Raw genomic sequence first — 26,960 nt, forward strand, 5'->3', positions numbered from 1 at the left:
AAAACATTCTGACCAGCTGGGGCCTTTGTGAGTTCTTTGTGACAAAAGAATTGCTCTACTATTTTTCCATAGTAAAAATTTGAATGAAAACTAAGAGCTTGCATTTTCCAAGCATGAGCCTTGAGTCTGTCCAGGGATACCTTGCATCTAAAAAGATTACCAGCCACTGCACCAGATCTTCTAACCTGCCTCCTTACATCTTGGAAGTATACATTACTTTTAATAATTGAGGCTTCAGTTGTCCAAACATTCAGGCTAAGTACAGACAGTCAGAAAGCCTGCGGCCGAATCAATTCAGTCTTTGCAGGTTAGTCTAAATTGCACAAATTAAATTGAAACAGAAGTGAACAGACATCTACCTGTGACTCAGGAAATGCAGCCACATGTTTGCAGTGGCTGAGGCCAGAAGCTGGGTGTGCTAGAGCACAGCTCTCTTACTATGTGTTCACTTCCTTTTCCTGCTACCCCCTGAGGTCTCTGGGATTTGCTGTCCAGACTTATAGCAGGAGGATTCTACAGGGTTGCTCATCACTTCCTCTTTCTGCTTCAGGTGCCTCTGGGATTCGTAGTCCATAGTCACAGCCAGGAGTAAGTTTGAGCAGGAGAAGGGGTGTTTAACCCCACTCCCTGGCCCCAGACCCCAGCTGGGGTTAGCCAAGAGGGAGGCAGTCCCCACCCCTGCACACTGGGCTGCATCCCCAGCTGGGCTTGTCCCCTCCCCCTCATCCCTTTGTCAGCCAGCCCTCACTGCTCCAGCTGGGGAGCAGTGGAGTGGGGCCAGCCCTGCTCTCCAGAGCAGACATCCCAGCCCAGGGCTGCAAAATGCTGGGATGCTGGAGAACTGTGATTTAACTTAAACCAGGAGGGGGTCTGGGGCAGAAGTTTCATAAACCAATTTAACCCAAATCAGTTAAATCTGATACTGCATTCAACCAGGTTCATCTTAAATCAGTTTCAGTCATTTTGAAATTGGTTCATATGCATTGAGCTTCTGTTCTGTTACGGGTTTTAAACCAGTTTCTGATCACTTAAACCAGGTTATGTGTAACTTCTGTCCCTAACCTCAAACATAAGTGACTTTCTGAATGTAATTGTCTACAGAATTGATCTTTATAACAAACCTTACACAATATGATAAAATCATGGTAACACTTTTACCTTTTGGGAAAAATGAGAAATGAACTGCCTGAATTTAGGAATCAGAGAGTCATGGGTTTGGAAAGGACCTTAAGGTCACATAGTTCAGTGCACTGCACTTGATTACTCAGCAAACATTCCCTTTCCATGTTTAGTCTGATAGACCTAGTCTGCTTGACTTAGTCTGCTTTCAGTGTGTTCAACATTGGTCTTCCAGAGTGAAATTTGCTGTAGTATGGAGAACCCATTCTGTGTCTGAGCCAGAGCACCTGAGAAAACATGGAGGCCTTGCTTTGAATATTTCTATCTGCCTTTGGCAGCAAGGGATGATTTTTGTGGTTGTTCTGAATGGGCTACTGCAGAGGAAAAGATTGAGGGCAGGCTAGGGAGGCATCTATGAACCCACACTTGTGTTGCAAAAAATTGCGGTCCGTTTCTTGGAGGCCACTAAAATCACAGACACACACTCATTTAGCAGCACAAAAGGTGTATTTGCAAATAGGGTCAGAGCAGAGTCAAAGACTCAGATTACTCTGAATCCACCAAGGAATTTTTGCAGGCTGTATTTATCTTTTTCCTCCTGGGCACGTGTGCAGAAACAGGAACTCTTACAGCTCATTTCCGTTTCATACAAACATATATGTGGTTATATCACTACATCCATCCCATGTACATTATAATTAACTACTTAAGTATGCAGGGCGGAGAAGTAAATGTGCATCAGCTAATTGCGCATGCTCAGAAAGTTCTTTAGGTCACCAAGAGTTTAAACCCCCCCACTTTCAAGGACACAGTCAGTTGAATTCCAGCTTCTGTAATTTGCATGAGAAAGGCTAGGGTGAGGCTGGGGGAGAGCCTGCGATTTAAGAAAAGCTGTGGCAAGGCTGGCCAAGAAAAAAAAGTCCTTGGCAGTGTTTCTTGCTTATCAAGTGCGAGATGCAAACTGTGCATTTCTACCAATACTCCATTTCTAACACTTGCACAGATCCCCACCTTATTTGGTGACAGCTACTATTCCAGCTCACAGATAAGGAATAAGCAGTGTTGGGGATGTTGATAGAGCGGCCTGTTTCCTGAATGGAGTTTATTTTTTTGTATAAGTGATCATCAGCAAAACAGAATAGCATTTCCCCAGAAGCTACAGGACGTTAATAATACCATTTCTGAGGCTCAGAAATGGTGGGTACCATAGGCCACATAACAATTACCCCACTGCAAAAAGAGGCCTGAATGAAATCTGCATGGAAACTTACAATATGTTAATAGTTTCCTTTCTGGTGCTACTGCTACTATCTAAATGGAGAAATAAGTCTAGCATTCTTTTCCAGTCTCATCATTTTAGTCTCAACTAGATTTTTCTTTTTCTTGTTTCCCCCTCTCTTTCAGGACTGTTATTCTGAGTGAAGGACCCTGCAAGCGCTACTAAGTGGTTATCATGGGCTTAATTGCATTTCTGAAGACCCAGTTTATAGTTCATCTCCTCATTGGGTTCGTCTTTGTTGTGAGCGGATTGATCATTAACTTCATCCAGCTATGCACGCTAGTCCTCTGGCCAATAAACAAGCAGTTTTATCGCAGAGTAAACTGTCGTCTCTCCTACTCGCTTTGGAGCCGTGAGTATTCACTGTTGAGGATGAGAGAGAGAAAGAGATAAAGGGATTTTGTAAATTGGGAGCAGTGTTCTTGAAATATTAGAAAATAGTCATGTTCCTGTGACTGTTATTTAAAGGGACAACTAGATCAAGCTGTTCACAGCCTCTGTTGTACTGTCTTGTGGGAAATTACCTCTTGTATTTCAATGATAATCTATATTAATGCATCATTAAAGGATACAGTCTTCCTCTGCTTTTTCCCTTTGTGAATGGTACTACTTTGCTCTCGTCCTTCAAAACCCTCCCTTAAACTCCCTTTTCTTAATTTCAGACTACTTTATTGATCCCTGCTCCTGCATCCAAGGTCTCTTCACTCACTCAGGCTGTTCAATGTGGGATAATACTTCCAAAATGAGTGTCTAACTGTAGGCTCCTAGATTCATCTCTAGGCACCTACTTCATCAGCCATTTAAAAACCATGCACTCAAAACATTATAAATAAAAATATCCTGAAGGATCTAAAATCTGCATATGCAACTCAGCAGCTAATCTGAAAGTCACTTACTTGTTATTCCTGTACCTCTCGGTGTCTTCCCTTTGTCAGCCTGCTTCCTAAGATTTAAAAGGAAAACCAAATCAAAGGGAGGTTTGTGTGTGTGTGTGTGTGTGTATGTGTGTGTGTATGTGTGTGTTGGGGGAAGCAAATTGTTAGGGGAAAAATATTTTAATGTTCAGAGGAGGATATTTCAAAATTGCCTCAGGCTTTTTGTTTTGTTTTTTACATTTTACTGTGTCCATTTTTAATAAGCCAGAGCTCAGGCCTCCAAACCTCTGTTCATACAAGTTATCTGACTGACTTTGCTGAGAATACAGCTGACTTGTGACTCATGACAGCAGCTTTATCTGTTCAGGTTGTTGTTTTGTGCAATTTAATATGGTGCATGGAGTATTATCCATTGTCTAACACAGAAGCAGATTTCTTTTTTAAAAAAATCTCTATTGAATCTATAGACCATATGCTATTATTGCTCAAAAAGACACACAGCAGCTGAATAAAGGTGATAACATCTTGCATCTTAGTTTGTAGCCTACTTGAATTAAAATGAGTGAGAAATTTAAGCAATGAATAACTAAGTTTATAATGTAAATGTTATCTCAGTCTGCACAGTGCTAATGGCGTGTAGTGAAAAGCTTGACAGAGTGTTTGCTTTAATTGTGATTTATGTAATGAAAGAAACTATTATCTTATAAATGTAGCAGTGCAAGTGTTGTTGACTATATAAATAAAGAATATTGTAGTAAAGCATTTTGGTAGTGGAGTTATAGCTCAAATTTCATTCTAGATCCTTAGTCGTGGTCACTGAGAAGTATACCATTTAAGCCCTGGACAGTTGCAACGTTTGCTTTGTTATGATTGATCTTTATATTGATATAAAAGAGGAGCAGACAGACTATGCAAAGACTAATACCGGAGTAATGTTTCTCCATCCAGAACAGAATTACTCAGAAAAGAATCAGGTTGCTTTCTGTAACTGTTGTAAATTACTCTAGTGCACCATCATCTGTTTGCACCTTTTCCGGTGGGTAGCCATTTGCCTGAGGCAAACAGACTAGTGCCTGTACACCTACCACATATTGGCAAGAGTCTGTTATTGCAGCCTTCCAAGTGTATCCTCCCCAGAGTGGCTGCATAGCTAGCCATTCCAGATCCCGGTGTAATTTATGTGGGTGTACAGAATCAATTTAATGTACACTGGTGTAAACAGGCTTGTCTGTCCAGAGCCTAAGGCTCTTATTTTTCATGCATGATTTCATCTCAAAGCCTGTGTTGTGTTTTCTTTTTAAGCAGCATTTGGAAAGCCACCCCACCCACACACCTTTTTGCTTTTGTTATAACTCTTCTTTTGGTCTTTTGATCTGTACTTAGTATTGCTATATTTGTCCATAGTGAGTGGTATGCCATGTGGATCAGACAGGTCATCAAAGAAACTCTCACATACAAGATATGATGTAGTTCAGGCAGTTCCAGATAATTAACAATGGTGATGAAGCAGGAAGAGCCCAGCTGTTGGCTCTAAAGTCCCATTTTTACTTTGCTAGGTCAGTGTCTAGGAGAAAAACTACTTTTACTTGAGAAAAGAACAGCTTGGATTATTACTGAGGCAATAAGTACATAAGACCATAGCATCATGTGTACAGAATCACTTTCAGAGTACAACCATTGGTTAGAGCTAAGTCCATCCCTGTCCTAGCTCTTGGCTGCTTTTCCAGTGAATTTAGAAAAGGGTCAGCTGAATATGTATTTATTTTTCTTATTTTGGTGGGTTTTTGTCACTGATGTAACAGTTACCTTTTTTTCTTTTTTTTTTCTTTTTTTTTTTCTTTAACCAAATCTTGCTAGCTGTGGTATTTGTCCTTTTGGAAGATTAATTGTGATGGGAATCATTCACAAACATATATAATTTCAGGAGGCTAGAGTCTCCTTACTGTAATTATAAGTGTGGTACCTCTGTGAAAATCCCCATTGTGTTGGCAAGTGGTACTGAAGGTGTCCGTTAAGACTCCCTATACCAAGACAACACTTCATAACACATTTAATTCACAAGGGGCAATCTGTATTACAGCTTTCCCATGTCATCTCTCTTCAAGTGACTCATGCTTTTTAATAGTGCAATAGGTTTAGCTTAGCCCTGTTGTAAAAAAATAATCTCTTAAAATCTCAGGGCATTTTTACACGTGCTTGGGGGGCACCGGTGACTTTAAGTGGAGTGTCTCCGAGAGCCTCTCTTATTAAAACGCCACAGCGTCTCATGTATCAGCATCCTTGCGCTTCAAAATCACAGTGGGGGTACTTGAACTAAAGCTCATTAAATGGCGGTTGCCCCCACTGCCATTTTGAAGTGTAGGGATGCTGGTACATGAGACGCTGTGGCTGGGTGGAGCGCACCATTTAGCACACTTGATTAATTGAGTCTGCTCTGACACGCTGCAATTAAAGTGCATTGGAGCAGCCTCCCAGCATGTCTACAGGCACCCTTAGTGTCTTGAAATTAATATCCTCTGTGTTCTGGGCCAGTATTTCTCTAGTTGAGGTATGTGTGCTTTTTGGGTTTTGTGACAGACTTGTGGAGAATATGTGGAAAGAAGTAGTAGGATAACAGACCAAGGGAAACGGCAAGTATAAATGGAAGGAAAGGGAGAAAGAAAAACAAAATGAAGAACAGTTTTATAATAATTCTTAGGTGGTCGAAGAGGTTACAGTGGGAACAGTGATGCAGTGTTACTTTCTGATTATCCATAGCGCTGAACCCTGAGGGTCAGGCACAGCAATAATATACATTAAAAGGGGCATGCAGCCTGTGATGTTTGAGAACTTACTGCTTTAGAGCAAGAGGTAGATATAACTTTTAACTTTTGGTGCAGGTGGGTTGGTGGCTGGGGGGGGAGGAATGCCTCCCTCTTCATGCAGGCCATGGCGGTTGCATTGTAGTAAGGTCCCCCAGCACCAGTAGTGGAAGCAGCACAGAGGTGGCAATTTGATGCCACTCTGAATCAGCACTCGGGGGTGGCAAGAAGCTGTTGTTAAAGCAAAATATTGCTGTGCAGGCATGGTGGCAGCTTTCTGTATAAAGTGTGCAAAATATGTAATGGATCATTATAAAGAGCAAGCAAAACCTTAGGAGATTAGGCTGATTGTAGCATTAATGGCACAAGTACGATACTAAAGAACTAAATACTAAATATTTTATTAAACTGCCAACGCAAACAGAAGCCCACCCCCTGATGTACTCACATTTTGTATCTATGCACTTGTAAAGGACAGCCTGCTTCCTGCCTCATTTCTCAAACTGAACTTTGTAACAAAGAATCTCTGGAAAAAATGCCACCAATATTTCAGAGGAAATTGTGGGGAGTGATGTTGTATCAGATTCTCCACACCTGGCTCGGTAGATTTTTTTTTTTTTTTTCTTCTTCTGCTCATTAGCAGAGAGCGCAGGTTCAGTCTCTCTTGCTCTTTTTTCCCCTTTTTTGTTTTAAATAATGGGAAAATTTTTAAAAGTAGAGTTTAATTAAGTACAAGAAATATAGTAAAAGTAGTATCTAGAAAGGGATAGAAGGTAAATTTGTTCAGTGTCCAGCCCTATAAGGATACATTTCTGGCTGCCTTGGGGAATAAATACTTGTTTGGTTGGAATTTTTAGTGAGATCCAATGGGCTTTTATATAGAGCAGTAATATTCATTGGCTAAATTAATTGTTTTAAATTTGTGTTCATTATCATAGATTCATAAATGTAGGGTTGGAGGGGACCTTAGCAGATCATCAAGTCTGACCCCCTGCCCTGTGCAGGAATGAATACAGGGCTTATATGACCCCTACTAAGTTTAAGCTCATATGACCCCAGCTAGGTAGTTATCAAGCCTCCTTTTAAAGACCCCTAAGGTAGAAGCCAGCACCACTTCCCTTGGAAACTGGTTCCAGATCCTTTATCAACAAAGTAGTTATCTTGTGGCCCAAATTCTGCATAAAGGTGATGGTATAAATATACATGCTCGTAATTTAGTGTATGTCCATCTAGGATCATATTTAATCTATTTACCTATAATTCATTGGGCTGAATTAAAAAGTTAATAAATATTATGATCCAGGGCACGTGGCATGAGATCACAGCAGAGAAAGAGTAGTAAATCTTGAGGTACATCACAACACCTGACATGTACTATAATGTCTTTCTTGTCCCCTTCAGAGTTAGTAATGTTGCTGGAATGGTGGTCAGGCACCGAATGTACTTTATTCTCAGACCAGGCCACAGTGGATAAATTTGGAAAAGAGCATGTCATCATCATCTTGAATCACAACTTTGAAATAGACTTCTTGTGTGGCTGGACTATGACTGAACGCTTCGGAGTGTTAGGGGTGAGTAATTCTGTGAAATGTCCTTTAACCACCAGGTGTATAAGTTGGTTTTGAACTCTTGTGCATTTTTCTTTATGGGGTGATATTCAGAAGCAGTTCCATTTTCTTCAGGTACTGAATCAGACCTAATGCTGACTACTTTTGAAAATCTCAAGGTAGTGTTTTTATTTGAGTCTAATATATAAATAATCAAGTGTTATCTTTGGGGGGCGTTTCTTACAGAGTTCCAAAGTTCTTGCTAAGAGAGAACTGTTGTATGTTCCCCTGATTGGCTGGACATGGTACTTCCTTGAGATAGTTTTCTGCAAAAGAAAATGGGAAGAAGACAGAGATACAGTTATTGAGGGACTAAAACGTTTGTCTGACTATCCTGAATACATGTGGGTAAGTGTATGATCCTTCATATAGCACATCCTATTTTGGGAGTGGAACAATGAATCTTGGGCTCCTGCTGTGCGTCAACCTGAGACTTAAGAGTGAAGATGCACACTCTTTCCTGTGACTTATACTTGTAGCATAAAGACCTCCCTAGCTTGCTTTTGCACTCATGTGGCTGAGGGCAGGTGAAACTTGGGGGCATCTGAACCCCAAGCCTCTGGGCTTGGGCCAGCACATAGGATGCCTGCCAAAAGACTTTGGAAATATCTGAAGCCTCTGGTGGGGGTGGAGGATGTTTGCGAGTTGTAGAGCCCCTTATGGTTCTGGACTGACTCATGGATTTGGACTTAATTTTGCTGATTTGACTTGGAACACAAAACATGCCTTAAAGCAAACAAACAAAAACTTGTAGCATGAAGGGATAAGGCCTGTTTGAAGCTTCTGAGCATACTAGCCATGCCTGCTTTCAGGGTGATGCCACAATGGTCTGTTGTAGACAAAGAACCCCATTTTGAATGCTGTTGGACAATTTTAGAGGTATTTCTTAAAATATTTAATAGTTGAAATTAGGCTTATATGACTCGATTACAACCTCCCCCCACAAAAGTCACAGGGCAGAGAAAGAGAATGGGACTCAAGTCTTTTTATACAAAAATAAATGATCCATTTGGACTGAATGCTGAATTTAAATGAGCTGAGGGTTAATTTTCTGAGCTACTCTAAAGATTACATGTATTATATTTTTTCACATACAATATGCCCTGAATAAAATTGCATGTTGGGCTGATCCTTGTGGAGCATCTACAGTGGTACTTTCATCTCCCCCTGGCAGAAGCTTAAGATACAGAAACTACCTTACTGTGTTTCCTCACTTACAATGTTTATCCCAATTTCCAGCAGTTGATTTTTGGAGAAAGGAAAGTGTGCGTTGTATGCAAGAATAATACAGAGATTTTTTTTTTTTTAAGGCCAGGAAGACATGTTTTCGATGTAGGAACAAGGAAGCATGAAATGAATGAGAGAGGCTGTAGATTGCAATGGGAAGTTTTTGCTTTGATGCATTATCTTTGATCTGTAAAATTGTGCATGATTTTGAGGAAATCTGGAAAAATATTTAGCAAGATTCCAGCTGCCTTTAAAACTACATTAGGTTCATACCAAGCCTGTAGTAGAACGTTGCGCTAGAGGTCTAGAGATGGGGGCTCAACAACAGCAGTTAGCTCCTCCTCCTTGTATTTGGGAAAGATACTCATCTTTGGGAGGCTCAAGGAAACAATGAGTTCTTCTGCTCATCTTGTTAAATATGTAAGCTTCATAGCTTGCTAGTGGCCAGGGTCTCCTAAGATATGGGGATGTATCACTCACTTCACAAATGGAGCAACAAAGAGTCACTTCTGGAAGATTTTTCAATTTTGATTAAATTTCTACTATGACAAATGTCATCCATTTAGCTGCACTGTCATTCAAAACAAATATATAAAATCTGTGTCCTTGGCTATGTCCTCTCTGTAACCACTAGATCATACTCTTCTTGAGTCGTATACTGTATAACAGTTCCTTTTTTCCAGTGTTTCTCTGCTGTCTAGAAATAGTTGCATAAACCTCTGGGAAGGTCTGCAATCTGTTCCTGTCTAACAGATAGCCTGCAGAGAGGAGAACGGGGCATTGTTGCTACTGATTACTACATTAACTCAAGTGGTACAGTTCTGTGCTGCATAACCAATGGTCCTGGTTTCTACCCGGTTGGTGTCTTTGGGATCACCATGGTTACATATGATGCAGTTGCTAAGGCTCAGGTTGAAAAGTCAAACATATAAAAGAAAGGTGGATAAAAATTGATATTTAAATACAAAAAAATAGTTTAAATGAGTTTTTAGTTTATTTTTTAAATATACCTATTTGTATTTTAATTTGAAAATATGACAGTTTAAACTTACTAGAACCTAATTATCAGTTAATTTTAAATTGAAAAAATAAAACATAGATTTATAGATTCTAGGGTCAGAAGGGACCTCAATGGATCATCAAGTCCAACCCCCTGCCCATGGCAGGAAAAGGTGCTGGGGTCATGTGACCCCAGCCAGGTGCTTGTCCAGTTTTTTCTTGAAGACCCCCAAGATGGGGGAGAGCACCACCTCTCTTGGAAGCCTGTTCCAGATTCTGGCAACCCTAACCATGAAGAAGTTATTTTATATGCCCAACCTAATCTGCTCTCTCTCAGCTTGTGGCCATTGTTCCTAGTTATTCCAAGGGGAGCCCTGGTAATCAGAGCATCTCCTATTTCCTGCTGCCCTCACCTGGTGAGTTTGTATACTGCCACAAGGTCTCCCCTCAGCCTTCTCTTGCAGAGGCTGAAAAGGTCTATGTTCCCCAGTCTTTCCTCGTAGGGCCTTCCCTGCAGGCCTCTAACCATACGAGTGGCCCTCCTCTGGACTCGCTCAAGGTAGTCCACATCCCTCTTGAATTGTGGTGCCCAAAACTGGATGCAGTACTCCAGCTGTGGCCTGACCGATGTTGCATAGAGGGGAAGCATCACCTTCCTGGACCTGTTTGTGATGCACCTACTAATGCATGACAAACTGCGGTTAGCTCTGCTAATTACTTCATCACATTAACAACTCATATTCATCTTAGAGTCAACAACAACTCCGAGATCTCTCTCCCCTGCTGTGCTGCTGAGAAGGTCATCCCCTAGCCTATAGGTGTGCTGGGGATTCCCTCTTCCGAGGTGCAGCACCTTGCACTTGTCCTTGTTGAACTGCATCCTGTTGTTCCCTGCCCACTTCTCTAACCTGTCCAGGTCCTCCTGGATTCAGTTTCTTCCCATCAGTGTGTTTACTTCGCCCCATAGTTTTGTGTCATCAGTGAATTTGGATAGAGTGTTTTCGCCAAAACTTTAAAAAGAACCAAACCATTGTACTGGTAAAACTTCGTTGATAAAAATATGGAGCCAGAGTTGTATGAAGTTCTCAAGCAACATTTGGCAATTAACCTCTTTTGCAGGTGCAGAGAGAGATTTTCTGTACTTTACTTCATTCAGATAATTCTGATCAATTATTACTTCATTTAAAGTTTAAACAGCGTGGGATTAGAAAACTTGTTTTTTCCTCTTTCAGTCTAGAAATAAAAACTAGATACATGAAGATGACATACATTAATTCTAAAATCTTGAAGAATACAGCAATAACAAACAATTTATGAATGATGGATAATACCTTTTAATAAAGCGTTTAGTTTTGAATGCAAAACATAACTCTTTTTTTTCCTTTGGTATCCAGAATTTATAAGAAATTTTCTTTAATGAAAAAATTAAATATGTTTGCGCATTTAAATAGCTTCAAATTTTCATTCAAAATCACCTTGACAAAGCTATAGTAAGATATTCAGCATCTAGTAAATCAGAAATAGGTTTCTCAGTTACGATCATGATAGATTCTTGGAGACTTTAAATCATGATTGAATTGGATGATCAAAATTGGTTATTTATGTAAATCAGTAAACCCTGGAAATGTCAAGTTTAAAGTTGTTTGTACAACCTTCTGTGGATCAATTTGTGTATGCATTATAGTCTTTAATTATATAGTCAGATACTATTAGTTTGGGACCTCTTTCATTTTCTGCAAAGGACAGATACTTTAAATAGGAAAAGGTTGTTACCTAATGTGTACAGTACTGAATGGAGATTCAAGAAAGCTGAGTTCATCTGTTCCTGGTTCTGCCACTGGCAACCTTCTGTGATTTTGGGGTAACACTTTCATAATGAATATACACAAGGAGGTCATACAAAGATTGTACAGTCATGTTTCATTTTGATGTTTCTCCCTTCTGTACATTTGACTACTAACTTTCAAAAGAGAGAGAGAGGTCATTATAGTGTTTTTACGCTGAAGAAACTTGTGTGCCTGCACAGTTTGGAATGAGGTACTATTACTGAGCTAAAAGGAAGGTGAGAGAAAGATAGGGTCCAGGCGTCAAGAAGACCAGGGATCCACAGAGTTCTCCCCTGTGGAGTTCAGAACACATATCCATTGTTGTCCAGTCTTAGATTTGCTTTGCTTCTTGCTTCTTGCTTCCTTTCCAGTAGGAGAGAATGTGGTATGGTGGCTGGGGAACTGCAGAGCTGTCTGTCCTACATTGTGCTATTATAAAGCAAGCAATAGAAGTTTTGCGCTTTGTTAGTAGGGACCTGGAGTGCAGTCAGATTTAATGTAGATGGTAATTAGGGCCAGATCTTATACCATCTGTCAGTCACCTTAGTGTCTTCCCAAGTTCCTGACCCCAAGTCCCTGAGAAGCATTTAATGCAGAAATGGATAGATACTGTTCCTGCTCCCCACTTGTTGTGATTCGTGAGAGACGGAAGTAGGCACATTCAAGTTTTTTTGTCAGGGTCTTGAGCAATACGGAATAAGAGCACTCTTAGGCACCCAATTCCACCTAGGTGGAATACGATTGGAATATTGGTCCTTCATGTCTAATACATTTCCTTTGCAATGGGTATGTTAGTGTGGGTTTCCCTTTCTAACTTACATTACTAGCCAGTTTATGGCTTAAACTTTTTTCAGGATTTTTTTCCTGTCTTTCTCTTTAAACTATAATCAGTTACAACAGTAACCTCTTAGGCCCTGTGAGATCTTAAATTTGGTACCAATATTTCAAAGCTTTTGCAGCACCTGGGCTAAAATTGCTTCTCATCACAGATAAATCTGCAGTGTGTTTACATTTTTGTTGCGGAAAGCAGAATTTCTTGGAAATCATGTATTGCTGGCAGGTATATTAGAACAGGGATGTCCAACCAGCAGCCTGCAAGGGGTTAATGTGCAGCTTCTGGACCTTTCACAGTGCTGCCTCTTACATGGGGGCCACTGGTGCCTCTTGAGTCAGGGGGAACACGTGCCCCACCCTGATACTAGGCAGTGACTGGGCGGGGGGGCAGGTCCCCCAGAGGCCCATCTCACTGACTGGGTGGGGAGGGGTCCCTCGACAGCCGATCACGCTTCCAGAAGTGGCGTGGTCACTTTTGCTGGTGGCCCCACTCCCTGGCCGGCAGTCACGGGGGGGGGCACCGCTGCACCCGCCTGGCCCCTGCCCCAGCTAAACAGGGAATGTGGCCTGACAGGGGCTGCATATGCACCCCTGTGGACCTCCTATGTGTCAACACCGGCCTTTTATTTTTCCAGCTGCTGCAGCCACAGTCCCTAGGGCTAAGTAGAGACAATCAAAAAGCTGGAGGCTGAATTGATTCAGTCTTTGCAGGTCTAAGTCTAATATGCAAAGATTAAACTGAGAAACAACTGGACACACATTTACCTTTTATTCAGGAAGTGCAACCACATGCCTGCAGTGGCTCAGGCCAGAAGCCAGGGGGGAGTGGGGACGGACACCAGATGGGTGTGGGGGATTGCCAGATCATGGCTCTCTGGCATTTCCTCTTCCTGCTGCCCCCGAGGTCTCTGGGATTTGCAGTCCAGCATCACCACATCAAGACTCTGCAAGGTCACTTATAACTTCCTCTTCCTGCTCCCAGGTGCCTCTGGGATTTGTAGCCCACAGTTGCAGCTTGCAGTAACTTTCATTAAGTGTAGCAGGGCAGCTCTGTACTGGGGGAAAGGGGTTTTAATGCCCACTCCCTGGCCCCAGATTCCATTCAGGGTTTGCCTGGGGGGGCAGTCCCTGCCTCTCCTCCTTCCCCCCCAGCTACTCCTCACCCCATCCCCCTTTGCTGGAGCCAGGCCAGGACTGGAAAGCATGCTGGGATGCTGTTGGGTTCTGATTTAACCTGAACCAGGAAGGGGTCTGGGACAGAAGTTTCATAACCTGGTTTGCCCCAAATCAGTTAAGTCTGATGCTACATTCAACTAGGCTTATCTTAAACCGGTTTCAGCCTTTTTGAAACTGGTTTATGTGCACTGACCTTCTGTTCTGTTACAAGTTTAAACTAGTTTCTGATCACTAAAACCAGTTTGTGCAACTTCTGTCCCTAGCCTAGGCCCTCCCCCTCAATGAGCTTTCACTGTCTGCTCCTGCCCTTGCCCCATGACCTCACACTGGTGCAGATCCCAGGGCATCAACTCCTGCTGGTGTAGCCTGTGTGGCATGTAGCCTCTGACCACAGTTATGCTACTGAAGGGTTGAAGTTACTTTCATCCAGTTTTGAATCCTCCTATAGCTTTTAGAGGAAGCAGTGACTGAGCTGGAATCAAAATGGATATTTTTATGCATGTTAAATGTAAGTCTGTGTGTATATACTTGTTTGATAAAGGGGGGGGAGGGTGGACTGAGATCCAAAAAATGTGCCCTTCATTTAAGTGGTTCTGTGAATGTTTGCATTTGTAGCCTTGCATTCTTTGAGACTGGGCTTTAACTCGGGTGGGCAAAATGCGGCCCACAGGCTGGATGCTGCCCGCTGGGACATTCCATCCGGCCTGTGGGGCCCCTAAAAAATTTAAAAAATTAATATTTATCTGCTCCTGACTGCTTGTCATGTGGCGCTCGATGACTTGCCAAAACTCATGAAGCAGTTTTGATGCTTATAGAACAAATAAAGAAAAAGTGTGCATGTTCCATAAAAGTACCATATCCTCTGCCTTGTTCTGTTACACAGCCACTTCAATTTCTGCTTGTTATCATGAGATGCTCTTGTTTTTCCTCTTGTTTTGTGTGCTAGTTTCTTTTGTATTGTGAAGGAACTCGTTTTACAGAGACTAAGCATCGTATCAGCATGGAGGTAGCTGCATCCAAGGGATTGCCTAAACTCAAATATCATCTGTTACCCAGAACCAAAGGTTTCACCACTGCAGTCCAGTGTCTCAGGGGAACAGGTATGGGCTAGCTTTCCTTTGTTCTTAACAGTACTAGCTTCTTGGCCTCTTGCAGGCTCAGATCAAGTGTAGTACCTGATGATTCAATATACTCATATTTGCTGAAAATACAGACTCATTACAGCAATTTGACATCATTAATATTACTTTGAAGCACTTGACTCCTTGATGAGCAATCTTTAAAATGCATGACTATTCTAGTTTTAATTTGCACAAATTAATATTTTACACCTTTTAAAGTACCAATAAATGAACATGCACCAAGCTCTTGCTATATTCTTGTGAGGCATTTGCAAAATAGGATAAATTAAGTAGCAGTCTGGTTAGTTACACCTTATGAATTAAATTATTGGCAGTATTTGGCTAACTGACATTAAAGCAGTGTTTGCTTCAGTTTGTTTTTATTTAAAGTTTGAACATGGGCAAGCTGGATGCATGGAAGGCTAAGATAATGTCTGTATTCTTTTTTTCTTGCAACAGTTTCAGCAGTGTATGATGTAACACTAAACTTCCGAGGAAACAAGAACCCCTCTTTACTGGGAATCCTTTATGGAAAAAAATACGAAGCAGATATGTGTGTGAGGTGAGCACGGAATGACTGGTGCAAGACCCAAGGGGCTTTTGTTCTGGATACTAAAATGTTTCCAGGTCTGGTACGGAAATGTTACTCTTCATCATTACCCCAGCACTGTGTCCTTCAGGTTCCATTGCGTGTCCCAAGGAGCTTACCATGTCCTGTGCTTCAAACTGTTCTCTCTTTTAAAGATCCTAGGTCTTGCCCATCACCTAGAACTTTGGTGACGGGCTAGACTTTCATCATCATGCAACTTTCAAGACAGGGCATGAACAGTCCTTTAAACCAGTACGTGCCATCTTTTAAAAAGTGAGGGCATCTCCTCCTATCAAAAAACCGTGTCCCTGTGGTGTCCGCTTAGCAGAGCATATCTTGTGGATTGTGTAGAACTTCAGAAGACTGTGTTTTCTTGCACCCTTTTCCCTCAAATCAACCCTCCCCTCCACACCTCCTTCTCTTCCAATTGGGGTGTGTGTATTAAGCAGGGAAGATGATTTTCCCTGATTTTTCTGATCAGGATAGAAGCACCCTGCTTTGATTCCTGCTCCACAGTACATCACTATTTAGGCAGAGGGAATCAGTTGACTTAATGGCTCATTGTTTTTCATTCCACATGTGTTAACGATTCTCTTTCCTTTTTAATGATTTTTGTGTTCCTGGTCTCTCTCCTCCTGTTTCACAGCCTTGGAGACTCTCCAGTTCTTTTCAAATTCACACATGTTCAACACTTGCTCCAACACATTCTAATTGGAACGCATTGGAGCAGACTCAAAATTAGCACACTCCAGCAGCCTCGGCATCATGTGTATTCAGGTCAGCGTTCCCACACTTCAAAATGGCAGTGCAGGCTTGTTGAACTAGCTTTAGTTAAGGTGCCCCCACTGCCTTGTTGAGGTGCGGGATGCTGACTACATGAGGTGCTGAGGGCACTTTAATTAGACTAGCTCCTGGGTTTCAGCTTTAGTTAAGTGGGACAGGGGAGGATGAGTGAGTTGAAGATTAGGCTCTGTACTTGTTCTGGGGAGCCATGACTCTGGGAAAAAGCTTTTTTTCCCTTCATTTTGGCTTTCAAAAACAAGGGGAATATTACATTCTGGGCCATATTTTATGTAAGAAAATATTGCTTGTTTCCCCTCTCACCTGTTTTTGTTAGCAATAAAGCAGTGACATTTGTATAACATAATCATTAGCTTTTCAGTTAGCAGCTGCTGAAATGATAAGAGGCAGTTCATACTTCACTTATTTTTTCAGGCCTTCTGCTAACTCAGAAGGGGTCTCTCAGCTATTGCCTTCCAACTTCCTAACCCGGAACTGTAACTGGATTTTTTTATGAAAGAAAAAGAAAAGGAAAAAAAGCTAAGACTTGGGAGAGTGACTGAAAGGTCTGTCCATGTTGTCCATTTGCCCCCCCACAGCCAGCTCTCTGGGCTTCCCAGGTAATGCTGCTTCTACTTTAGGAAATGCTCTGATGGACATCCTGCTGCTGCAAAACCTGAAGCACCTTTTTTTTCCCCTTTTTAAACATCCCTTGAGTCTTTTGTAACCAGCAAATCATTGGCATAGCTTATTTTTTCTTTTTGCTAAAAATAGCTGTGTTATATCTAATACTGATGGAGACGACTTCATGGGAAACTCTGGGTACCTTCAACACTGATTTAGCTACAGCAGTTTTGCTAACTATAGAGTTGTTATCCAAGAGGTGGGTCAAATGCTTAAAGCCATAGCTGTGGAGGATCTTTCATTCCAGTCCTATTCCCAGGTACTTCGGTAACTCGCACAAAAATTTACTTTTTTCTCTGAATTTTCTGTACATCTGTTCAGAGCCCAGAGTTGAGGATGGATAGGAGCATAGCTACATTCAGGAACAAGTTCAGAAGATTTTTCAGATCCTATTCTTATAACTAGACAATTTGAAAATGTCATTCTTCACATTTGTCACACTTAGTTTGGTAAACACTGATGGGTAGAGTTTAGTTGATATGAATCTGGTCATAGGCTACATGCTTCCATCCAGTAACTAAAAGAGTGATGTGCCAACAGACGTGGCTTAGGTAAATGAAAACAAGACAGATGCACTCATGCTTTTAGTACAGTGTGCTGTTCCATCTACATAGGTGTGACGCACCTATTTGCAAACTTGGCAGGTCATTTGTTTGTAACTGAGTCCATGGAATTGGATCCATAGAAATTACCAAGGTGTTCTTTTTGGGACACCATGTAGTGATGATTTCAGAACAATGGTGGTTTTGTGAAAGAATTTTTTCCAACAAAAGTTAAGTTTTTAACTGTGCAACCTCTCCTTTCCCTCCCCAACCCCACTCAGGATAGAAAACTAAACAGTATTTAGTGATTGATTTAGGAAGGCTGCTCATGTATGATTTGTGGCATTCAGGGAAAACACCTTTTTTTTTCCTCCTTTTTTTTGTTTTTTTACATTTGATGCATGTATAAATAGCTGACCTGGTCATGGACAAACCATCTTTTTTCCTTCATCAGTGCCTTTTCTGCTCACCCAAAGGGGTACAGACTACTATAACTTTTATCCCTCCAAAAGATGCTACATAAATTGCCAGGATTCAGTCATCCATAGTGTTAATTTTGCCAACTGGGCCTTGCAAAGCATCCATTTGCAGAACTTGGTGTCTGACCAGTACCAGTTGATTCACTCCCAAAGCAGTGATCCTTCTCAGAATGCCCTGTTCAGTTTCCTTACTCCTGCTTCAGCAAAGGCATAGGCCTTAGTTAATTTGACCCAAATGTATTATTCAGTTTGACTTTCTTATAGAACATTAGGGGCCAGGTGATGTCTCAGCTGATCTTGTGGTCTAGAGCAGGGGTGGGCAACCTCTGTGAGTGGCATGCAGCAGATCAAGGGGGGGGCAGGCCGGACAGCAGCAGATAGGGCAGGAAGCAGAGAGCAGAGCAGGCAAGGAACAGTGAGCAGCGCAGCAGTTTGGGCAGGGAAAGGGATTTGGTGTGACACTCGGGGAGAGTGTGGCATGCCTGCCAAAAAGGTTAGCTCCCACTGGTCTAGAGTGTTTCAAAAAAAGGGGGGTTCTTAACTCTTCTTGCCCTGTTGTGTAGATTGTCAGATAGTATCCTGCTACCCATGAAATATTTATCTGGGGTAAAGCGAGGGGGTAACTGTGGCCTCTGCTTGGTTCTACAGACCTGCAGGGTAGTGTTAAAGAGGCATCATTTGTTTTAAAGAATGTAATGAAGTTCAATTTAGAGCTTAAAGGAATGGTGAAAGCTGCTAATAGGCTGAATTGTGTGGTTTACAAGACTAGGGCTGGCTGTTCACTCCTTGAATGAGAACCCTAAAATATTTCAGGTTGGGCTGAGGGTACCGTTCAGAAATATTTAATGAGCTAATCCTGTCTTGTACCCAGAATTTGATAGCTTGCTGTGAGCCTACCAAAGTTGGTGCAGTTCAGTTTTTTTTTGGCCTGCAAATCAATAGCAAATAGTCCCAGAGCATGTGTATACATTGTAAACCAAGCAGCATGGTGCTAGAATGGGGTATATTTTGGGCCTGGTGACTGATACAAAGCAGAATGATTGGGAGGGCAGAAGAGTGGAAGGAAATTTGGATTTTTGCCAGAAGCCAAAGAGGAGGGATAAAGAGAAGAAATGTTTTGTAGAGCTGGTAACATTTTTTGAATTGTTTTAAGCTAAAAGAAGATCGTTTTTCATTTCAGTTCATTAATATTATGCTGTTCTGCTTTCCAACCTTTTTACTTCCAAAAGAACCATAGAAGTCACACTTATATGCAGGGCTGAGCTATAACCAGGCCCCAACAGTCTTGAGTCATGTACTTCAGGTAACTTTGTGTGTGCAGTAAAACCCTGCTCTTTTCTGTGCAGGTTTTATCTTGGTATTTTAGTGCATTTAACTCTTTGGATCTTTTATTTGGTATTTGAGCCTCGTGTAGGCTTTTGTAAGGACAGTCATGGTTTGTGGTCTAGATTTGTATCTGCTGACTTATATTCAGGAAGGGAAAGGTGTTTTTTCCTAAAATTAAACCTGAAAATCTGGTGTCAGTTTATGTTAAAAAAAAAAAAAAAAAAAAAGCAACAAAAATGGCACTTAATTTAAAACTCAACATGTTCCTGCATCGAGCCCAGTGCACGCCTAGAAGAGGCAGCACATTAGTTGGACCCAGCTCGCCCAAAGTCTGTATAGATCTGGCACTTTAGCGGGGCTTTTTTGGTCCTTTTACCTAATACCTGTTTGAATCAGCTATTAGATAAAAGCATCAAAAAGCCATGCTGAAGCACCCAATCTATACAGACACAGTGGAACTGGGTTCAAGTTACGTGCTGCTTTTTGTGGTAAAGCACAGTTTATTTGTTTTCACGTCTGCAACCAGCCCTAGATTTTACTGGGATTCAACTATGGGAAGGGTAAGTGTGTATAATATTTGTTTCACTGAGGTGACCTGAAATTGATAGCAAAATGTACAAGTACTTTCTTTCTTTTTAGGGACATGAATTTTAAGGCAGAGACTGAAATTTTAACATGCAGTTCTTATCTGTATTAAGACAAACTCCAATTTCAGTTTGTGCTGTGTATTGAATGGCAACATTTCGCCTGAACAGCTCTACACTAAGATAGATACCTAGGTTTTCTTTTAAGACTCCTTTTTTTAAATCTCTTTAATAAACCAGGAGATTTCCTCTTGAAGATATCCCTCAAGATGAAAAGGCAGCTGCAAACTGGCTTCATAAACTTTATCAAGAAAAGGTAAATGGATTTTCTTTCTTTCAGAACTTTTGCGAAGTAGTGTTTTAAGAGCTGTATGGCAAAGCTGAGTGGTGCACACTTGACCCCCAGAAGGAAAGCGGAAATGAGAATACTGTGTATAACTTGGCAGCTACCCCTCATCCTGATGTCAGGAGCACTGCTGGTAGGCTCTAAAAAGAGCCTCATTTCTTCCTCCTTGACCTCAGAATAGTATCTACTTTGTAGGTTTCAAGTGAAAGGAAGTGCTATGGGATTCTGCAAAGACATACGGAGTCATCCTTGCCCCCTCCCCTGCACCCCTTAGGGGGAAGAAGATGCTTAATCTGCTCTCTTTTTGTTTTGTGCTTCAGCTGCTGGGTCCCATTCACAAATACAGATGCAGGATAATTCTAGATTAGAAATAACCAATCCTTCTGGAGTGAGGCTGGGGAGCACAACTGTTTTGCAGCTCTTTGGTCTCCTATCTTATATTGCAGGGGTTCTCAGTCTTTTTTGGGCTTGAGACCCCCTCTATAACTTCTGTGAATTGAGTGGCACCCTGTTTCAAAAACTAATTTATATATTTTAGTGCTTACCTCTTTACAGAGGGGCTGGGCAGTGGGAGTGGGGCAGAAACAAGCCTGAGCCTGTGCTTATCTGCTACCTTACTTATTTCTTCCTACCTCCTGACACCCTTAGAGATTCTGGCAGCACCCCAGGGTGCCACAGCACCCTGGTTGAGAATCATCACTACATTGCCTTTCATCACTTGCCTCCCTCTCAGAGCTCTGTTGCCACATTGGATAAGATATACGTAGTTCCTTTGATTTTCTGTCGGAGCATAGAAGTAGTGTATAGACTATATGCTCATAACTTTTTTTCCTAGCTGGTAAATTACTTGTCTGCAGATTTAATAGCTGCAGAGAGGGGGAGAGAACTATATGTAGAATTGCCCAGCCTTTATACAGATTGGACTGGCATACTTAAGTTCCTCTGTTTTGAAATACATATCTTGATTTTTGTGCTGCTTGTGTTGTGGAACGTAGAGGAGTACAGAAACCCTGGCACTCCTAGCTTTCTTCTGCTTTGGTGTGACCTGTACTGCAACATTTCCAAAGGTACACTTAATCTGTAGGTAGACACCAGATTGTTCATAAGGTTCTTGGAGGTCTCCTTCCATGGTTCATTTTGTTCTTTTAAATGTATGTGTTTTGAGTATTTAGGATCTAAAATAAATTTTGGGAGGGTGAGGTTGTTTGCAAACAGTACGAGTAGTCTTGCCCTTCCTCCTGACCTCTGTGGTAAATGTGTCATATTGAAAAGTCAGCTGATATGAGGACACACTTGTATGTGATCATCCCTCATGAAATGGCCTGGTTTGGTAAATGGATGTTGATGCACATTTTTAGTTTTGCTTTCTTGTCTGTGCTTCTCTTCTTGGTGTATTATAAAATTAAGCAGCCACAGCCTATAGCATGCTATTTCACTTGGCTCTGTTCTTTGAAATGCTGTAGTTGTAGTAGAGGATGTGATATTTCTTGCTTATGTTGGCTGTAGTTCCATTCAGCTCTAGAGTCAAACAGTCAAACATTGTTTGAGTCTCTTTGCACAAATTGACCTCACTGGGTGACAAGAATCTGCTGTAACTGGAATCACTAAAGTGTTCATTTTGAACAAAAAGTATGTTCCCCCAAAAGGGTTATTACTTAGAGGGAATGCCTTGATCTTGTTGTTTCTTAGAAACAACAGCAAAAACAACAGCTAGTTAAATAACCATTTTTGATACTCCTGTGCAGCTTATCAATCCTTGTTTTAAAGGTAAGATATAATTTAGTTGATGGTTCTCAGTACTACACTTTTCCAAGAACTCATCCTGGGCTTTTTGTTGCCATGGCTGTGGCTTCAGTGTATAAGCTTTTGAGTGCAAAATGAGCCTCAATGTCTTCATTTTATAGGAACTTTTCAACCCTGGTGGTTTGCTTGTTCTTGGTCTTCCACAGGCTCTACATGGAGCACTTCTGCAATTCTGATTAGATTATTTGGGTCTCTGTATGATTATTTTCACAGGAAGGGAGCAGCCACAAATATACAGGTGGGAATTAGTTCTGAGAAGATTTTTGGGGTTAGGTCTTCCCTGAATTATGAAGAAAATGACAGCAAGCAGCTAGGTATATGGCACAAGAAGCTCATGGTGCTGGGTTTTTGTTTTTTGCTGCATTTGTTTCTTGAATAATTTTTTTTTAAATTTTCCTTCCAGGATGCTTTACAAGAGATGTATAATCAAGAAGGCATTTTTCCTGGCCAACAGTTTAAACCTCCTAGAAGACCATGGACACTTCTAAACTTTCTCTTCTGGGCTACGGTCCTCCTCTCTCCTCTCTTCACATTTGCTTTTGGAATTTTTGCAAGTGGATCACCCCTTCTTATCCTCGCATTCTTGGGATTTGTTGGAGCAGGTAATGGATGTTGAGAGGATCCCAAAACACGATAAGACATAATGCAGGTCATTAGCTAAATATATTCTGAGTGAAATTATTATCCATGGGATTTACAGAAATGTGTTCTGGGTTGATATTCAGAGCCCATTCCCAGGTTGATTTGTTTTTCTTTTTTTGTACATAGCATTGTACACGCAACATAAATCCAGGCAATTTTGTCTCTTTATTTTTGAAGTACTCTTTATATTTATAATGTACTAATATTCACACAATTGCCCCTTTATGAGGGCAGTTACACATTGTCAGAACAGTGCCGCAGTTTCCATTGCTGTTGCTAGTCCTGACCATGTATTTTCTGTGGTTAATTGATTACCTCAACTTTGAGGCTGACAGGACAGTTTTTTCTAACAAATAAGTGTTGATTACATTTTAATTTTTTAAATCTGGTCTGGCCTGTGGTTTTAATGATCTTTAGCCCACGTAATTGGTTCACAGTTTCAGTAAGGGGATGCTGCAGGCATGGAGCAAAGCTACATATTGTTAGTAGACACCACTGACTTCTGAATTTGTTGTCCTCAATATCTGAAAGTCCTGCATGCGACCTAATCTGTTCTGTGTGCACGTGTGTGTAAATTTTGTCATTGTTAAATCGGCTGTAATACACCTCCTGTTTCTTTTATTATGTTTTAAAGCTTCCTTTGGAGTTCGTAGACTGATAGGAGTAACTGAAATAGAAAAAGGCTCCAGTTATGGCAACCAAGAATTCAAGAAAAAGGAATAACTGACAGCTGCAGCTCAGCACATATAGCCAGACTGTGGTATCAAATTAACTTCATTAAAAAAAAAAACACTTAGAAACTATCTTTTTTTTCCTTAATAAGTGGTGACTAATATTAATGAATAAAACTTGAGCCAAGAGTGAAAAAAAATGGAAGAATCAAGAGAAGAGAAAACATCAACTTTTCTGCCTGTTTAAGGAGCATTGTATTCAAACTTTGACAGAAAATCTGGGCTAAAAAAATGATAACCTTGCTTTGTCTGTGTTTGGGGGTGCATATTGGATGCTACCACATGCTTCTTCAGATGATCTATCTCACTCACTTGGCAACAGGAGCCGTTGAACGTTTCCTCTTGCTATAGCCAATTTAGTAGTTATTTTTTTCCAACATCTCTTCTTTTTTAATGGTGAGGATAATCCAGAAAAGACAACCCATTGTAAATTAATTGATGGCTCTTTCTTAGGTGAAAGCCACTGGAAAAGCCATTTCTTTATGGCTACAGACAAAAATCCCATTTGTATATGTTTTACTGAAGGTGCTTTTTATTTTCAGGCAACATCTTTTAATGTCTGTACCACACGAAAATGGATAATGGAATTTTGATGAGAACTGTACTTTATTGATAAGCACACACTGTAGATCAAATTAACTAGTATTAATACAATTTAAATTTTCCCCCAGCATCACACTACCTGTCGCACAAAACTCCATAATACCCAACATACTACTTGTGTTCTTGAGCATGGTTTGCCCTGTTTCACACTTTGCGTATGTTTTTGCCTCAGATCTTGTTTTGGTTTTCTGTTTGTTTGCTTTTTGTTTTCAAGTGAATTGTTACCCTGCGATTTGGACCTGTGCTAAGAAAGCTATTAACTTAGTTGTCCTAAGGTCCTCCTTATTTCTGTTTGTGTTTTATCACCACTGAATTCCTATTTCACTGTTTTTTCTCAGGAGACTGTTGCAGGAGATAACCAGCATAAACTGTGGAGCAACCTTGAAAAGGTCTTTCCTTTCTTTTTGTAACAACTTGAAAAGGAAGGGTCTGCAGCAATCAGGATTCAAATCCCAGCCACTCTGAATTTAATGGCAGTTTCTGCCATTTTTTTTAGCAGGGCCAGGATTTCACCTTATATGTGCTAACTGTATGGTGGTCTGTGTTGTGTTTCTTAGCTGACTTTGTTAGGAAACATTGTGAAGTATTTGTTGGGTGAGCTATGCTGTTAGAACTGAAAACCACTAGAGTGAGTTCTGGGTATCTTCAGGAATTTTTAATATCTCCAATTATGATCACTTACTGCTGACACCTAAAGATCAGAACTTTGGCTGTTACTTACCTTTGTCCAAATGCACATCCTGGGGTCTTGTAGGCTGCTGCTGTGCGAGCAACCTTGTGGCCATTCATAAATATATGGAAACCTTTGCATATATTTTCAAGTCTGAAGGTCAAGTTCTGCCCTTGGCTGAACTCCAGTAAAGTCAGCGGGAGTCCCATCCAGGTATAAATGAGGGCAGAAGATGGTCCTGAAGGTCTGTGAGTGGGACATTTGCTCTTCTCATACCCCAAGCTCTGTTAGAAAGTTTCTCTTACTTTTGTAAAGACTGGGTCTCATTAAAGTGCTGGGTTTTTTTCCTTTGCTCAGTAGCCAAGGGTAAAAGACAGGTGCTATTTTACCCCTTTCACATTTTCTAACAGCTGAATCTCTTCTCCCACAGGGATTTGCCTACAAGGATTTTTTTTTTTTAGCTTCAAGCTTTACACAAGTGATTTCCTAGCTTAGAGAAGTCGTTTATTTGTTGAGGGGGAGGATCAGTTATCACTCCTGTCATGCACCTGACTGTCCATTTGGGGGTCTCTTAATGAGATGATTTTTGCAGGGTCTTTTATCCAACTGAGTTCAGCACTGCACTGGCAGTGCTTGCGTTAGTATGTCATGCTTCCAAAGCAAATAAGTCTGCTCTGGAGTAATGGTGCACAACTCTTATTAGTGGCAAGGAAAGTGAAGTGAACATGTGCTTCAAAGAGGCAGAAACCAGCTGTGATTTGGGGATGGAGGATGGGGTTTTCTTTTGTATTGGGCACTTTGTGCACTCACTTTTTAAACAAAATTAGAACACTGAATGCTGATAAACAGAAGTCTCTGGTTTTATTTGATGTTTTCTGACCAGAGGACCAAAACAGGGTGACTTGCTATTATTATTTTAGGTAATTGGGTAACAGCTGTAACTTTTGCTTGTTAGGAAGATTTTACAGATGCTGTACACTTGCTTTCTGAAGATGCTACTGAGCATATTTAAATTGCAGTTGCTTGGTAATGAGCAAAGTAGGGCTTGCAAAGCAGAAAGACCACTGGCTATGTTTTTCAGGTACCCATGAGCAGAACCTAACGTAATTCCCTTTCTTAATAATTTTTTGAGGGGGAGGTGGGGGCCAAGGTGGGAGATGCAGTCTAAAGGAGGAAACGTTAAAATTCCCTTCTCTGTACTGGGGGACTTGTCTCCTCTTAGTGCATATAATTCCAAGTTAGATCCAGTGGGATTAGTGCATGTACATCAAGGGGAAAATAGGCATGTTTCATGTGTTTCCTTTTTTATTATCATAACATATTGGCCATGCTTTTGTTTTGAAAGTATAATAAAAATATTATATTGTTTACAAAATTTTGGGTCTTGTAAGCAGACATATCGGTAACAATTTGGAAAACTGAAATGTACAACAGTGCACAGAGCAGGACACAAAATCACGCAAAAAACCTAAACTTTCATTGAACTTTCTTCGTTTCTTCAAGTAAGTTTTTTATATATCTATATCTAAATATACAGAATGTGTATAAATTAACATGATTGGAAATAGCTGCAGTAAATGTGTCTAATGAAGAGTAGCAGGTGGCTTGAATTGGAAAAGTGAGCATAGATTTTATATCTTACACTCTTCTGGTTTAATAGAATATAGCTTGTATATTTGACTACCAAGCCCTCTGAGAGCAATAATAAACAAAAATATATCATGAAATTTTTTTGTCTTTGATTTGCACCCATGAGGTCCACACTGTAATTACATTTAGGAATCTGGAAGTCTTTCCCTCCTACCCCATTCATTATTTAAAGCTCTAATTGTTGTTTGTACTTTTTGACTAAATTTCAAATTCTCCAGTTATTAACATGAAGGCTCAGTGGAGCTTTTTCTATGCTGACTTTTTTGGAGCTCAGTCATGATTCAAAAGACACATAGTTCAACAAAATGTGGACAGATCTCAGATGCTGGGCTATGACAGTCTCCTATCATTGGGCATGCAAGGAGAAGTCACATCCTCTCACGTTCTCAAGTGCAGTTAAGGGATGGCATGATGCTGACCCTCTTGGCAGCCTTCTCAAGATTCTCTCTTGCTGACCATGGGCCAACTGTGGTCAATAGACTGTGCTCTTGCAACTGGCTTTGTGTCCCACCGAGTCAAGTGTTTCTCTCAGGCACAAAGAGCATAGGCAATGTCTTTGTTCTGCTCTAAACTACCTTGAAGGGCTCTAAACTTAATTGTGGTCAATGAATGGGCTTATATCCCTTTTCTTAGTTGTGTAGCATTCATGGAGAAAGTGAACAGCTGC

At 40.9% G+C, this 26,960-nt stretch overlaps 1 protein-coding gene across 3 annotated transcripts in view; it reads left to right on the forward strand.

The window, feature by feature from the left end:
* AGPAT3 (1-acylglycerol-3-phosphate O-acyltransferase 3) overlaps nucleotides 1-26,370 on the forward strand; it is a 143,383-nt gene extending 117,013 nt beyond the window's left edge. For all 3 annotated transcript variants that reach the window (XM_090061607.1, XM_090061615.1, XM_090061625.1), the window contains exons 2-9: nucleotides 2,524-2,750; nucleotides 7,476-7,645; nucleotides 7,868-8,029; nucleotides 14,690-14,843; nucleotides 15,324-15,426; nucleotides 20,089-20,164; nucleotides 22,401-22,599; nucleotides 23,274-26,370. In XM_090061607.1, coding sequence (XP_089917733.1) covers nucleotides 2,573-2,750; nucleotides 7,476-7,645; nucleotides 7,868-8,029; nucleotides 14,690-14,843; nucleotides 15,324-15,426; nucleotides 20,089-20,164; nucleotides 22,401-22,599; nucleotides 23,274-23,362 — 1,131 coding nt within the window. In that variant the 5' untranslated portion in view covers nucleotides 2,524-2,572 and the 3' untranslated portion in view covers nucleotides 23,363-26,370. The remainder of the gene's footprint in view (nucleotides 1-2,523; nucleotides 2,751-7,475; nucleotides 7,646-7,867; nucleotides 8,030-14,689; nucleotides 14,844-15,323; nucleotides 15,427-20,088; nucleotides 20,165-22,400; nucleotides 22,600-23,273) is intronic.
* The last annotated feature ends 590 nt before the right edge of the window (nucleotides 26,371-26,960 follow it).

Source organism: Crocodylus siamensis, chromosome 1 (assembly GCF_052110815.1).
Source record: "Crocodylus siamensis isolate JL-2025a chromosome 1, ASM5211081v1, whole genome shotgun sequence".
Taxonomy (NCBI): domain Eukaryota; kingdom Metazoa; phylum Chordata; order Crocodylia; family Crocodylidae; genus Crocodylus; species Crocodylus siamensis.